This window comes from Macaca thibetana, chromosome 11 (assembly GCF_024542745.1).
Source record: "Macaca thibetana thibetana isolate TM-01 chromosome 11, ASM2454274v1, whole genome shotgun sequence".
Classification (NCBI taxonomy): Eukaryota; Metazoa; Chordata; class Mammalia; order Primates; family Cercopithecidae; genus Macaca; species Macaca thibetana.
Window position 1 is genome coordinate 65501638 of NC_065588.1, and position 15422 is coordinate 65517059.

Sequence of the window (15422 nt, forward strand, 5' to 3'; positions counted from 1 at the left end):
CATTCTAGCACTTCTTTCAGGTTCTTCATCAACCTGTTCTTGCATTTTGCCTCTGGATTTTAGAACATGCTGTTTCAGCCCCACTCTCTCTCCACAATTTCCCTACCTCTCTCATTTGGCTAACTATAACTGATCATTCAGGTCTCAACTAGAACCTCCTAGACAGGTTTATCACTTTTGTTAATTTCTTCTATAAATACAGTGCTTCTATTTCTGAAGTACTCACCACACTTAAAATTGTTTTCAATCAGCATGACTATTCTATAAACTCTATGAGGGCAAGGATGTTATCTGCCTAGTTCCTACCAGAACCTGAGTTCCTTGCGCGGAGCTGCCTAGCGGATAATAGCTGCTAGATAAAACATTGTCAAACAAATTATTTCCCAATAAGTGCATGAGAGTATGACCCATGGCAAAGGCAACAACTGTAAGAAGCATATTAAAAGCAACTTAAGAACTTAAAAGCCAGGATGCCTTTACAAAACTGTTTTTGAACTTTAAACATAACTCTGAAAGAGTCTTAACTTTAAATATCCCTTTAACTGAAATGTTGTTACTTTTTAAAAACTATTTTCAGTGATTCTTTCAGATATGGCCTACTCTCTTTGTTCTCTGCCTTTGCTTATATGACTTTCTCTATTTAGAACACTGCCCACCTAACCTCAATTCCTTCAGTCCCCTGGCTGGCTAGTACTTCTTGAAGACTTTGTAGAATTAAGAGGCTTTCCATAGGCAGAGTAGGTGGGGAAGGGCATAGCAGATTGAGGAAAGAGCAAGAGAGAAGCAAAGAACAGAGTAAATGCACAGCAAATACCAGAAATGGTGAATTCTCCTCTGTGGCTGGAGGTAAAATGCATGGCAGAGCCTAGCAATACCCCTACTAGGCTAGTGCTATTTATTAGGCCAAGTGATCAAGTGACAGATTTTAAACATAGTAACATGTGGCTTTTGCTAGAGACTGTTGTAGCACAGTATTGGCAATATAGTAGAAATAATTCCCCATTACCCAGCCCTGTGATGTATGGTGAATTATGGTGAATAGTATTATTTCCTTTCAGAATTAACCAGTTACCTGACCCAAAATGCAACAGCAGCAAGACCATAGCATAAATTAAAGTTATATGATTTCTGGAGTTTAGACGGTGTCAGAAAACCCGGGAAGGAAATTATCTAACTTGTTTGATCTATTTTGCAATGAGCAGGACCTCAAATTACAGGGATATTGAGTGCTAAAAGAACAGATTGCATGCCAATCACAACAGGAAGAAAGAAAACAAAAAAGAACACACTGTGATCACTAATACTTGGAAAAAAAATACACTAGTCTGAATTAGCCAATCCTAAATTAGTTACCATTTCTTAGCAACCCATGTGCCTCAGGAGCCAACGAAATGCCACCTTTGGATTGGGGTCAAGCCCTACTCCTCATAGGGACTACTCCCACAGAAAGTCATTCTGACCCATGGCCCGGCTCCTGGACTTGCAGGGGGCAGCTGGTAGGGGTGCTCGTCCTGTTTCACAAGACTGGTACATAGCAGCTCCACTAGTTGAGAAAGTAATTACTTCACTTTAACCTTTCAGCGTCTAATGTCCCCTGGAGAGTCAGAGGGTATTGCTCCCTACATCCCAACTCTCTCACTCCCTGTATATTCTCCTAGCAGCCATGCTGCCACAACAGAAATGAATCTAGGTCCTCTGCACCCCTAAGCCAAACGCCACAGGGCAGCCTCAGTTGAGTCATGAGTGAAATGCAGCTGTCCTAACCACAGTATCCCAACGTCCTCAGTAACTTCAAGGAAGCAGCACTGCTTCACTACCAAGTGGTTATTTGCACCCTCTAACAAAAGCCATGCCAATGCTTCTCTCCATTAATACAATTTAGATTTATCTGCATCAGTGACATTCTGAGGTTTTTAAAATTCATTTTTCTGATATACTGACACAGGTAATATTTTAATTACTTAATACTAATAGCAAAAACAAGATTGTAGGAACAAAAAATATATAGTAGTGACATAAATTAGAGTGAAACAAGATTATAAAGACAGAGGGGTCTGGCTCACTAGTGTGGACCATTGAAAATCTAAACACTGGCCAGGCGTAGTGGTTCATGCCTACAAGCTCAGCACTTTGGGAGGCCAAGGTGGGAGGATCACTTGAGCCCAGGAGTTCAAGACCAGACTGAGCAACAAAGTGAGACCCCGTCTATACAAAAATTAAAATAATTAGCCAGGTGTGTGGTACGTGCCTGTAGTCCCAGCTACTCTGGAGACTGAGGCAGGAGGGTGGCTTGAGCCCAGGAGTTCAAGGATGTAGTGAGTTACGTTGTGCACTCCAGCCTGGGTGACAGAGTGAGAATCTGTCTCTAAAAAAAAAAAAGAAAGAAAAGAAAAGAAAACGACCTAGGGTTACCTCTGGAGTTAATGGTGACCTGAGTCATGACAACAACGAGCTAGTTTCAGGAAAATAGTTTAATCCCTAGAGCCCGCAGGAATCATCTCATTTTCTGCTTTCTGATCGCATTCTAATCAGAGCAAGCAAGTCTAGATCAAATAGTGTGGTTAGTATAGATTTGGTGTACCATAAATGGATGTAAGAAACATCACTTTGCTTTCTTCCCAAATCTAACAAAATATGTCTCTAAGCCCCGCTTCCCCCGTGTGGTGAGGCAATGCTAGTTTTCGTTAAACTTTTTAAGCTGCTCTCCTGTCCAGGAGCTTCTAGGAGTCTCAAAAAAACTACGAAGTTCCGAAAACCTGGGGAACACCTTAGAGTTTCAGCCCGTCATGGTTATACCTGAGCTGCTCAGACAGTGGTTATTGCCCAAGCTGACGTGGTCATTCAAAGGCAGGAGGCTCCTTTTCCAAGCTTTGTTGATGCCCAAGGCAGGGCAATTTGTGTTCAATTTCTCCAGCAGCTATGCGCCATCCAAGAGACCTCTTGCCATTGCCCTGGATCCCACATGGGAGTGAGATGCAGAGTGCTACCAGTCTTGGAATCTGCTGCCACTGTCACCCTAGATATGACCAAGTTTACCTTGTCAATACCCAGTGGCCTCAGAAAGTTCCTCCCCAGCTTATTCTCTCTCAGTGGAATTTGTTTCCCAAACAATAGCCTGGATAGGAGGTAGCATTCTGGAAGCATGGCAACTTGTGTTTCTTCCAGGAAATACAAATGCTATTCTTGCAAGAGTTTTAAATCTTTTTTTTTTTTTTAACTATGCAATAAAAATGACCCTACCAAAAGAACACTGTACTGAGATATTCTTTCTAGTTACTTTTTACACGGCTTATATGTTATTTGAATGCTGCTCATGAAGCTCTGTGAAAATAGTTCACTTATTTCCATTGGAATTTAAGAGAACACAGATCTGGGTAGAGATGAGCTGCAGAAGAAAGATGACTATAAAGTAATATGACTGCCTCAACAAATATGACAGAGTTCATATATGCAGATGAATGAGGAAGCCTTCAAAATAATCACCTTTACTTTAATAATTCCACTATCGATTAAAATATTCTCGGAACCTCTCTCTTAGAGTTCCCTTCAAGGCCTAAAACACACTCCTCTCTTTCTCCCTCCCTTTCTTTCTCTTATTTTCTCTTATCTCCCTGAGATATTCGTTGTAGCTTATGTCTTATTTTGTTTTGCCTCTGTTTCCTTTGAGTTCTTCTTCTCGAAATGTTTCTTTTGATATTAATGTCTCTGTATTTCACAATAGTGTCTTTCATCAAGTATCCTCCACTGATTGTGTAAGAGTAATATAAAGCACTAAAGAGCTGAGCAGAAAATCTGTAAGCCTGGGTACATCTCACCACAAGCAATTGATCGAGACTGGCCATTTCACTGTGGGCCCCAAATAATAATATCTATAGGTCTTTTCTCCTGGTTCAGATATTTACTCCAGAGAGAATCCTACTGGTTCCTGCCTGGGAGGTGGTTTTGGCAGCCAGACATCGAGGAGCTCGGTTCAGGCAGGTTGAGAGCTGGGTGACTGGCTTACTCTTCAGAAGGCAGATTTGTATTTAATGCCTCTATTTTCATTATGGCATTATCCCCTGTCTTTAGTCATGCCTTGAGTCCCAAGTCCAGAGTCTCTGGTTCATCATCTCCAAAGACTGATCTTCTCATCCTTCTTCTAGGATTGGGGAAAGGCAGCAACCTGGTTTCCTGGTCTGGGGGAGAAAATCTGGGGCTTAACTGTTTCATATACAGATTTCCAACCTGTCTTTCTGTTTACAGCACTGCCGTGCAGTCCTGCCTTCAGAATTACCTAGTTTTTTTCCAGGATCTAAGGCACAAGTTAGTTTGCTCTGTAGTGATTCCCCTTTTTCCAGGCACTCAGGTGTCAGCTCTCTCCATTATCCTAAATTAGTTACTACTCAGCCACTCTGTATTATAAACTTTTATTGACATTTCTCATCTATTATCATCTCGTCTGCTTTTCCTTTGCCCTTGTTGGTTTATACCTTTTCATATTCCTTTTGTTGATACTTTAATGTAATTTGGAAAGTGAACAGAGAGAAACCTGTGTGCCCAACCCACCACTTTCAAAAGAGGGCATAGTGGCTTATGCTTGTAATCCCAGCACTTTGGGAGGCCAAGGCAGGAGAATTGCTTGAGCCCAGGAGTTCAGGACCAACCTTGGCAACATAGCGAGACCCTGTCTCTACAAAAAATGAAAAATTAGCTGTGTGTGGTGGTACATGCCTGTAGGTGGGAGAGTCACCTGAGCCTGGGAAATCAAAGCTGAAAAAACATGATTGCACTGTTTCACTCCAGTCTGGGCAACAGAGTGAGACCCTGTGATACAGTTTGGTTGTTTATCCCCATCCAAATCTCCTGTTGAATTATAATCCCCAATGTTGGAGCTGGGGCCTGGTGGGAGGTGTTTGGGTCATGGGGGCAGATCCCTCATGGCTTGGTACTGTCCTGGTGATAGTGAGTGAGTTCTCACGAGATCTGGTTGTTGTAAAGTGTGGCACTACCCCAACCCCCGGCAACTCTCTTGCTCCCGCTCCCACCATGTGAAATACCTGTTCCTCCTTCACCTTCCTCCATAACTGTAAGCTTCCTGGGGCCTCTCCAGTAGCAGATGCCGATGCCATGCTTCCTGAACAGCCTGTAGAACCATGAGCCAATTAAACCTCTTTTCTTATAAATTACCCAGTCTCAAGTATTTCTTTATAGCAACACAAGAATGGCCTAACAGAGCTGGGTGCAGTGGCTCATGTTTGTAATCCAAGCACTTTGGGAGGCTGAGGCAGGAGGATTGCTTAAGTCCAGGAGTTCAAGACCAGCCTGGACAACATAGCAAGACTGTGTTTCTACTAAAAATTTAAAAAGTTGGCCAGGTGTGATGGCACACGCTTATGGTCCCAGCTACTCGCCTGTGGTCCCAGCTACTTGCCTGTGGTCCCAGCTACTTGAGAGGCTGAGGCAGGAGGATTGCATGAGCCCAGGAGTTCATGCTGCAGTGAGCCAAGATTGCGCCCCTGCACTCTAGCCTGGGCAACAGAGCAAGACCCTATCTCCAAAAAAGCAAAACAAAACAAAACAAAGCAAAACAAAACAAAACTGGCCTTACATCCTATCTAAAAACAGAACAAAACAGAGGGCTATAGCACATTGTTTAGAATATCTTACATTATGGCAAATCTTCATCTTTTCAGGATGGCTTTAGTTTTGGGGAATAGTCAAAAGTGTGAGAAACCCTTAGTCAGATTTCCTTTCCCAGGCCTGAAGCACCCAACACTCACCATAAATAATTATTTTTCTCTATCTTGAGAAACAAATGAGTAAATCATAACTATTATCCACTGTAATACAACAAAGTAATCTAGGGTCTGTAAGCAACTTTCGTAAAAAGATAAAATGCATACATTGCATCAAAAAGAACATGCAATACATACAAAATTTCTGAGGAAGAAAAATAATCTGTGCCCTCAAATCATGCTTACTTGCTATTTTATTTTTAAATAGATTGCTCATTAAACTTACCTCAAATGGAATGATAGGATTATAAATGGATAACTGCCCTTAACTTCTTCCCCAGGGGAGATAATTAAGGGGATCCCTTTGAAGTAGTCACTTGATAACATGCTATCACTTTGGTTCAGGTTGGCAGCAAATATTTGCTTGTTCCACTCCCAAGAAAGTATAAGGTCATAACTGTTTAGACATTTGAAAAGAAAAATTAATCTTATCAGCATAAGGCTGAAACCAGCATATGTAATAACTGGCCATCTTTAGTATTGAGTTGGGAATGGTATAAAGGGGACCAAAGACCAAAGGCTAACTCTTTTTTTCTTCTTCTTTTTTTTTTTTATTTTTGAGACACAGTCTCACTCTAGTTGCCCAGCTGGAGTGCAGTAGCATGATCTCAGCTAACCGCAGCCTCAACCTCCCGGGTTCAGGTGATCATCTGACCCTCAACCTCCCAAGTAGCTGGGACTACAAGCACATTTAAAAATTTTTTTTATTTTTATTTTTAGTAAACATAGGGTTTTTCCATGTTGCCCAGGTTGGTCTCCAACTCCCAGTCTCAAGCCATCCTCCTGCCTCAGCCTCCGATAGTGCTGGAAATATAGGCATGAGCCACGCGCCCAGCGAAGACTAACTCTTTTAATTGGTTTCTGTCTCTTTGGGTCTTGAAAATCTGTCTCACTATTTATTATTATTATTATTATTATTATTATTATTATTATTATTTGAGACAGAGTCTCACTCTGTTGCCCAGGCTAGAGTGCAATGGCACAATCTTGACTCACTGCAGCCTCCGCCTCCTGGGTTCAAGCAATTCTCCTGCCTCAGCCTCCTGAGTAGCTGGGATTATAGGCACCCACCACTATGCCCAGCTAATTTTTGTATTTTTAGTAGAGACAGGGTTTCAGCATGCTGACCAGGCTGGTCTTCAACTCCTGACCTCAGGTGATCCACCTGCCTTGGCCTCCCAAAGTGCTGGGATTACAGGCATGAGACACCACACCTGGCCCTCTTTATTATTGAAGAATCAAAATTAGACCTAGGCTGAAAAATGAGATTATTCTTGATTTTTGGACAGGGTCCTTGAACTGTCATTTAAAACCAAATCTGGTAATCTTTAGAGGCCACTGATGAAAAATAAGGGTGACTACAAAGTGATGACACTTTGTGTGGCTCAGAATCTGTCTTCATAGGCAGATACAGAAGCATAGTTCTTTTTGAGTTCTGGTAGCATTGTTTTAAAAGCTGTGCACAGCCTCGTGAGATTGCTATTTTCCAAGGTAGCATTTAGTTGGATATATGTGTTTGGGTAAGTTTGATTTTAAAAATGCTATTGCTTTCTAATAACCCCCTATGTTCTAATACGAAAATGGGAGGCAAAGTGTTGTGAAAAGTAGTTGGTAAATTCGGCCGGGCATGGTGGCTCACACCTGTAATCCCAGCACTTAGGAAGACCAAGGCGGGTGGATCACGAGGTCAAGAGATTGAGACCATCCTGGCCAACATGGTGAAACCCCATCTCTACTAAAAATACAAAAATTAGCTGGGCGTGGTGGCACATGCCTGTAGTCCCAGCTACCCAGGAGGCTGAGGCTAGATAATTGCTTGAATCCGGGAGGCGGAGGTTGCAGTGAGCTGAGATTGCACCACTGCACTCCAGCCTGGCGACAGAGTAAGACTCCCTATCAAAAACATAAAAAAAATGTAGTTGGTAAAGTTGTTCGCTTGGACCTTATTTATAATAGTAAAACACTGATTCATAATAATAAAACATTTACTATAGTAACAAAAAGAGTCTAGAGTAAGAAACTAGCTGAGCAACGTGGTGTCACACTATACACCTTGTAAGACAACAGGCACATGTGTCATGTCCATTTTGTGGAAAATGTATGTAAAATAATTTTAAGTAAAAAAGATAAATACCAAACTGTGAATGCATAGAAAAAATTTCATGAAATTGAATGTCAGTCAAAAATCACAGCTCATTTTAAGCTGTACAAAATAGTCATTGTTTTCTTTATAATTGCTCAAATTCATAATCAAACAGAAGAAGGTTCTTGTCTTGTAAACAGTGCTATGCCCCAATTCTTCCAGAGCCAGTACTTTAAACAATGCCATTTCATTATTTTCCTGTAGACTAATTCTTAGGAAATTAGAGTATCTCTCTTCAAGCATTAAAAAATCTCTTTAGAATCAGTAGATCAATACACAGTTCCTGTTTTCCACACAGCTGAAAGGGTGGAGCCACCAAAACACAAGGGGAAGAAGGAAGTTAAAAGATATAAATACTGGGACCAGCTCACCCTGCTCAGCCTGACCTAGCAGTCTGACCTAGCAGTCAACATGAAGGCTGTCATTATTCTGGGGCTTGTCCTCCTTTCTGTCACGGTCCAGGGCAAGATCTTTGAAAGGTGTGAGTTGGCCAGAACTCTGAAAAGATTGGGACTGGATGGCTACAGGGGAATCAGCCTAGCAAACTGTAAGTCTACTCTCTATACTTCCAGAGAATTAGTTATGTATGGAACAGACAACTAGGAGAGAAGGAAGAAGAAGGGGCTTTGAATGAATAGATGTTTTACTTCTTTGTGGTTTTATATACTTACAATGGCTAAAAACATCAGTTTGATTCTTTATAATCAGAGATACCCGATAAAGGAGTAAGAGCATGGCAGGGGAAAATTCCATTCTAAGTAAAACAGGACCTGTTGTACTGTTCTAGTGCTAGGAAGTTTGCTGGATGCCTGAGATTCAATGGCACATGTAAGCTGACTGAAAGATACATTTGAGGACCTGGCAGAGCTCTCTCAAGTCCTTGGTGTGTGACTCCAGTTATTTCCCATTTCGAACTTCTGAGAGCCTAAAGTGATGCAGCATTTTTTCTTGTCTTCAAGTGCCCTGCCATGATGCGGTTTTTTTGTTTGTGTTTTGTTTGTTTTGTTTTTTGTTTGTTTTAAGACGGTCTCACTCTGTGGCCCAGGCTGGAGTGCAGTGGCATGATCTCAGCTCATTGCAACCTCCACCTTCTGGGCTCAAGTGATCTCGTGCTTCAGCCTTCCGAGTAGCTGCGACTACAGGTGTGCACCACCATACCGAGCTAATTTTTTGTATTTTCAGTAGAGATGGAGTTTCACCATGTTGGCCAGGCTAGTCTTGAACTCTTGGCCTCAAATGATCCGCCCACCTCAGCCTCCCAAAGTGCTAAGATTGTAGGTGTGAACCACTGCACCTGGCTGACATGGGATTTTTAATAGTGATGTTTTTAAAGAATATATTGAATTCCCTACACAAGGGCAGTAGGAACCTAGTTCCCTTCATTCACTCTTTGTATAGGATTCCAGAAACTCAGCATGAAATATTTTATTATTTTTATCTACTCTACTTCACTATCTTTCATTTTCTCCCACACAATTCAAGATGTGCCACGAGGAAAAGTTATTTTACAGTTTAGTCCATAGTTGTCAATGTAATAATCTCTGTAGTTTTCAGATTTAATTCAGACATTTCCCCTCAATAGCTATTTTTGAATGAATGAGTGAAGGGATGAAATCACAGAATAGTCTTGTTTTCAAGATTCTAACTTGATATCCAAATTCACCTTTAGATATCATAAGAAAATTTCTCTCTATCAGAAAATCCTTATGTTTTTCCGATTTTTAAAAAAAGCATTTTTCCATCAGCCTATGTATCTGCTATGAATTTACAAAATCTACTCAACAGCTCTATTGATTTTTCTGTTCTTGGCTGAATGTTGCCTGAGGGATGGGAGCACAGGAAGGGTAAAAGCAATGGAAGAAACATGTATTTTAATATTTTTAAAAGTATGTTATATTGTTCATTAGTGTTACAAGATAATTTGCATTACAAAAGGATTCTCTTACAAGTCCCTTATCTTAATACTAAAGTGTTAAGATATTTTATAAGTTAAGTAAATCTTTATACTTATAAAACAAATCAGTAAAATAGAAGTAGCTAAATAGAACTGATTTTGCTATAGAGTGTAAGTCACTTAGTGTTGCTGTTTATTACTAAAAATAAGTTCTTTTCAGGGGTGTGTTTGGCCAAATGGGAGAGTAATTATAACACACAAGCTACAAACTACAATCCTGGAGACCAAAGCACTGATTATGGGATATTTCAGATCAATAGCCACTACTGGTGTAATAATGGCAAAACCCCAGGAGCAGTTAATGCCTGTCATATATCCTGCAATGGTAAGACCAGCTAATATTTGACCAATCTGGTTATACTTACAAGAATTGAGGTTCAATGCAAATGAAAAAGCCTTGAAGGGTTCATGAGGGACCTAGAAAAACTACATCTCAACTTCCAGAAAGTCATTATTATTTTCCTCATAATTCCCTGAGTAAGAAATTAAAGAAGCGGTATCATAAAAGGTTGACTTTTTTAATATACAGAAGTTTCTGAAATGACTTATTAATTTACTGTCAATGGCCTTACTGATGCTTTGTCCCAAACAATGCCATTGCTCCTGCTTACTTTGGGGAAGTTTAGGGATAATTTAATTGTATGGTCCCTTTTCAATCGTTTTACTTTTTATTAGGAAATGTTCTAAATACATACAAAATTAGAGACATTAGTATAATAAACAGCCATATGCCCATTATGCACTTTAAAAGTTGTTAACATTTTGCCATGGTCACTTCTTCTATGTTTTTTTGTTTTTTGTTTTTTGTTTTGCTGAGAGTTTTTTGTTTTGTTTTGTTTTGTTTTGAGAGAGTCTCACCGTACCCCAGGCTATAATGCAGTGGCACCATCACAGCTCACTGCAGCCTCAAGTGATCCTCCCACCTCAGCCTCCCAAGTAGCTGGGACTACAGGCATACACCACCATGCCTGGCTAGTTTTTGAAATTTTTAGTACACGCAAATTCTGTGTTGCCCAGGCTGGTCTTGAACTCCTGAGCTCAAGCAATCTTCCCACCTCAGCCTCCTTAAGTGCTGGAATTACAGGCATGAGCCACTGTACCTGGCTACTGCTGAGAGACTTTTAAGTGAATTAGGAACATTATGACATTCCATTTCTAAATTCTTTAGTTTACATCTTCAAAAAATACATTTCCTGTAGAACTATTACTGTAAATAAAAAATTAACTTAAGGATTTATTTAGGGTGAAACAAATGTTTTATTGAACTCATAAAAATAGAAATAACGTGGAATCTTCAGTGTCAAAAATATTGCAGAAATCTTGCAAAGTTGATATTACTAAATTTTTAAATATTAAAATTCCCAGTAGAGAACATTAATCTTATTTTAAAAATCCAGTTAATTAAAAATTTTAGGTCGGGTGCGGTGGCTCACGCCTATAATCCCAGCACTTTGGGAGGCTGAGACGGGTGGATCACGAGGTCAGGAGATCGAGACCATCCTGGCTCACACTGTGAAACCCCGTCTCTACTAAAAATACAAAAAATTAACCGGGCGCGGTGGCGGGCGCCTGTAGTCCCAGCTACACCGGAGGCTGAGGCAGGAGAATGGCGTGAACCCGGGGGGCGGAGCTTGCAGTGAGTGGAGATCGCGTCGCTGCACTCCAGCCTGGGCGACAGAGCGAGACTCCGTCTCAAAAAAAAAAAAAAAAAAAAAAAAAAAAAAAAAAAAAAAAAAATTAATTTATATTATATAATCTTTGGTCATTAAATAAAAATTAGAAAATACAAATAAGAAAATAACACCCATAATCTTACTCCCCAGAGGTTTATAACCATGGGTAAAATCTGGTATATATTCTTTTGTGTTTTTTGGGGTTTTTTTTTGAGACGGAGTCTCGCTTTGTCACCCAGGCTGGAGTGCAGTGGCACGATCTCAGCTCACTGCAAGCTCCGCCTCCCGGGTTCAGACTATTCTCCTGCCTCAGCCTCCCGAGCAGCTGGGACTACAGGCTCCCGCCACTACACCCAGCTAATTTTTTTGTATTGTTAGTAGAGACGGGGTTTCACCGTGTTAGGCAGGATGGTCTCGATCTCCTGACCTCATGATCCGCCCGTCTCGGCCTTCCAAAGTGCTGGGATTACAGGCGTGAGCCACCACGCCCGGCCTAATTCTGGTTTATATTCTTCCAGAATGTATATCAATCATGTGTATGAATGTTAAATTACATCATACATATATATACCCACATACAAACATGTAAGTAATGTGTGCTTTTGCAAAAATTAAATTGTATTATACACACTGCTTTACAATTTGCTTCTTATCACACAAAATTATTTGCATGTCAGCAAATACAAATCGATTTTTAATTATCTTTTGCTCCATTTTCCAGATGAGAAAAAAATACAAATCTGTATCATCATTTGAAAAGAATGACTAGAATTTTAATATATGAATAGTCTATAATGTACTGATCCAACTGTTACTATTGAGCACTTAGATTGTTTCCATTTTTCCCTCTTAGAAATTGCTATGAATAGTTTTGTGTATACATCTTTGGGTGCATTTCTTATTTCTTTTGGATAAATTTTCAGTAATAGAACTGCTGAGTAAAATATCACTAGGTGTTTTTTTACAGTGTCTAGTACAAAGAGGACCTTTAATCATTTTGTTAATACTTCCAGAGCTTCCAATGACTTTGGTAAATGAAGGAAAAAATACTTCATTTCATGCTGAATGGGAGAGAATGAAGAGAAAGTTTTCCTCAACAATCACACATATATGGACTTATAGAAAATAAGTCCATTCTTTCCACAGCCTAACAGAATAAAGCTGGCTAAACGTAAATTTAAAATAAAATATCTAATAAAGTTTTTATTGCTTACCACCTGTCTTTCAGCTTTGCTGCAAGATAACATCGCTGATGCTGTAACTTGTGCAAAGAGGGTTGTCAGTGATCCACAAGGCATTAGAGCATGGTATGTTTTAAGTGTTAAAAGGGAAAACTATTTTGCTCTACTGTTGATATATACAATGAGAGCAGACTTTCAAAGACGAAATTATGCTAATGACACCTAAAAATTGCAGCTTTTGGCTTATGCTAAATAATGTATTACCTACACCTTGAAGAAACAATCTACTTTAAGTGATCCAGACTCTTACTCTTTTACTCCACAATTTATTTTAGGGGATTTCTAGAGTTTTCAGATTCTTCACACTCTACCAGTTCCTTGTCATATCTTGAAATTCTTTTTAGAATAAGTAAATGTGGGCCGGGCATAGTGGCTCACGTCCATAATCCCAGCACTTTGGGAGACCAAGGCGGGTGGATCACCTGAGGTCAGGAGTTTGGGACCAGCCTGGCTAACATGGCAAAACCCGTCTCTAATAAAAATACAAAAAACTAGCTGGGTGTGGTGGCAGGTGCCTGTAATCCCAGCTACTTGGGAGGCTGAGGCAGGAGATTTGCTTGAACACAGGAGGTGGAGGTTGCAGAGGATTGCACCATTGCACTTCAGCCTGGACAACAGAGCGAGACTGTGTCTGGAAAAAATAAAAATAAAATAAAATAAAATAAATGTGGAATTCACTTTGCAGTTGCTGCTGTACAACGCACATTACTCAATCTTTATGTTCAGCATTCTATGCTCTACTGAGAGATTTGGGTAGGAGTGAAGTACTTTGTATACATATCTTCATTTAATAAATAGCAATCACTGAGTCTATCTTACTATTTTGTCTATTGATAAAATATTTTGTTTCCCCAAGGGGTGTGAAGTATGTATATTACAATGAAGATATGTTTTAACCTTTCACCATTTGCTTCATCTTTTTCTACAGGGTGGCATGGAGAAATCACTGTCAAAACAGAGATGTCAGTCAGTATGTTCAAGGTTGTGGAGTGTAATTGCAGAATTTTCCTTCTTCAGCTCATTTCGTCTCTTTCTCACATTAAGGGAGTAGTAATTAAGTGAAAGATCACACTACCATTATTTCCCCTTCAAAGAAATAATATGTTTACAGAAGCAGGAGCAAAATATGGCCTTTCTTCTAAGAGACGTAATGTTCACTAATGTGGTTATTTTATATTAAGCCTACAACAGTTTTCAGTTTGCAAATAGAGCTAATACTGGTGCAAATTTATCTAAAACCTTGGTTATCAAATACATCTCCAGTACATTCAGTTCTTATCAAAGAAATAACCCAGACTTAATCTTGAATGATATGAGTATGTCCAATATTAAGTAAAAAATATAACAAAAGGTTATCTTCAGTTGATCTTGGGCAAAATACCAGCAGCATTAGATGCCTTCATCTGTTCAGTCATCTCCAAAAACAGTAAAAATAACCACTTTTTGTTGGGTGATATGAAATTTTTAAAGGGATAGAATACTAAATGCTAGAAACAGACTGCCTGAGTTGAGAATTTTGTTTTCTTAAAGTGTGTTTCTTTCTAAATTGCTGTTCCTTAATTTGATTAATTTCATTCATGTATTATGATTAAATCTGAGGTAGATGAGCTTACAAGTATTGAAATAATTGCTAACTAATCACAAATGTGAAATTATGCATAATGTTTGAAAAACACAAACATTCTAATTAAAGGCTTTGCAACACATACCTTGTCTGTTTTTATTTAGACTCCTATAGTGCCTCTGAAGAAAAAAATACAAATATTTGAAAAAATATGATTTGATGCTCTTATTATCTCTTATATCCTCACTTACTTCACTTAAATAGTCGGATATTGCTGGAGAAAAATCCACAAGCATGCTGACAGGTCTCAGTTTAAATTCATAACCATAAATCTCAAATGAACCCTCATGTCTACCTGACCATTTTAGTTACTTCTCTGCAATCCTTCCATTTTTATGTCCCTAGTCTCCAAAATGACTGTTACTATTTTACTTTTCCTCTTCTCTCTTCAAAACCTCAAGACACACATTCAGCCTCCTCCTCTGCCCCGTTATCCTCCACCCTCCTCTGCTCTCAGCAGATAACCTGGCCTCATATTACACTTATAAAATAAAAGCAACTTCATAGCAAGTTTTCCCCTCCACATCACCAAAGCAGCAGTCATACCTTCCCATAGGCCCATCCTTCCTTCCTTCCCTCCTATTATCAGGATGAAGAGCCTCTGCTCCTACCAACAGCACTGACTCCACATGCAGTTCCCCTCCCATCCCTCTCACTACTCCAAGTTAGGTTGTTTCCTGCATCCCTAGTTTGTTCCTTTTAACTGGATCACCTCCATCATTCTGCAGTCTGCCCTAGTAACCTCCCATCTTACAACAAATACTCCACTGACCCTACATAATCCTCCAACTGCAATTCCATTCTCTGCTCCCTTTACAGCAAGACTTCTGGGGAAGGATGTCTGTACTTACAACTCCATGACCTCACCTCCCATTGTCTTTTCAACCCTCTCTAATCTGGCTTCCATCCTTACCCAGCTGAAACTGCTCCACCAGGATTTTTCCCATGACTCCTCAGTGCTAATTCCGTGGTCACCTTGTTCATCTCAGCAGCATTTGACAAAGTGAACCACT

General features: G+C 39.8%; 1 protein-coding gene across 1 annotated transcript; it reads left to right on the plus strand.

Annotated features, from left to right (window-relative positions):
- Window positions 1-8261: 8261 nt before the first annotated feature.
- LYZ (lysozyme) lies at window positions 8262-14491 on the plus strand. The gene is made up of 4 exons (XM_050749975.1): window positions 8262-8464; window positions 10032-10196; window positions 12773-12851; window positions 13714-14491. The coding sequence occupies exons 1-4, from the start codon at window positions 8329-8331 to the stop codon at window positions 13778-13780; spliced, it is 447 nt and encodes a 148-aa protein (XP_050605932.1). The 5' UTR covers window positions 8262-8328; the 3' UTR covers window positions 13781-14491.
- Window positions 14492-15422: the final 931 nt, after the last annotated feature.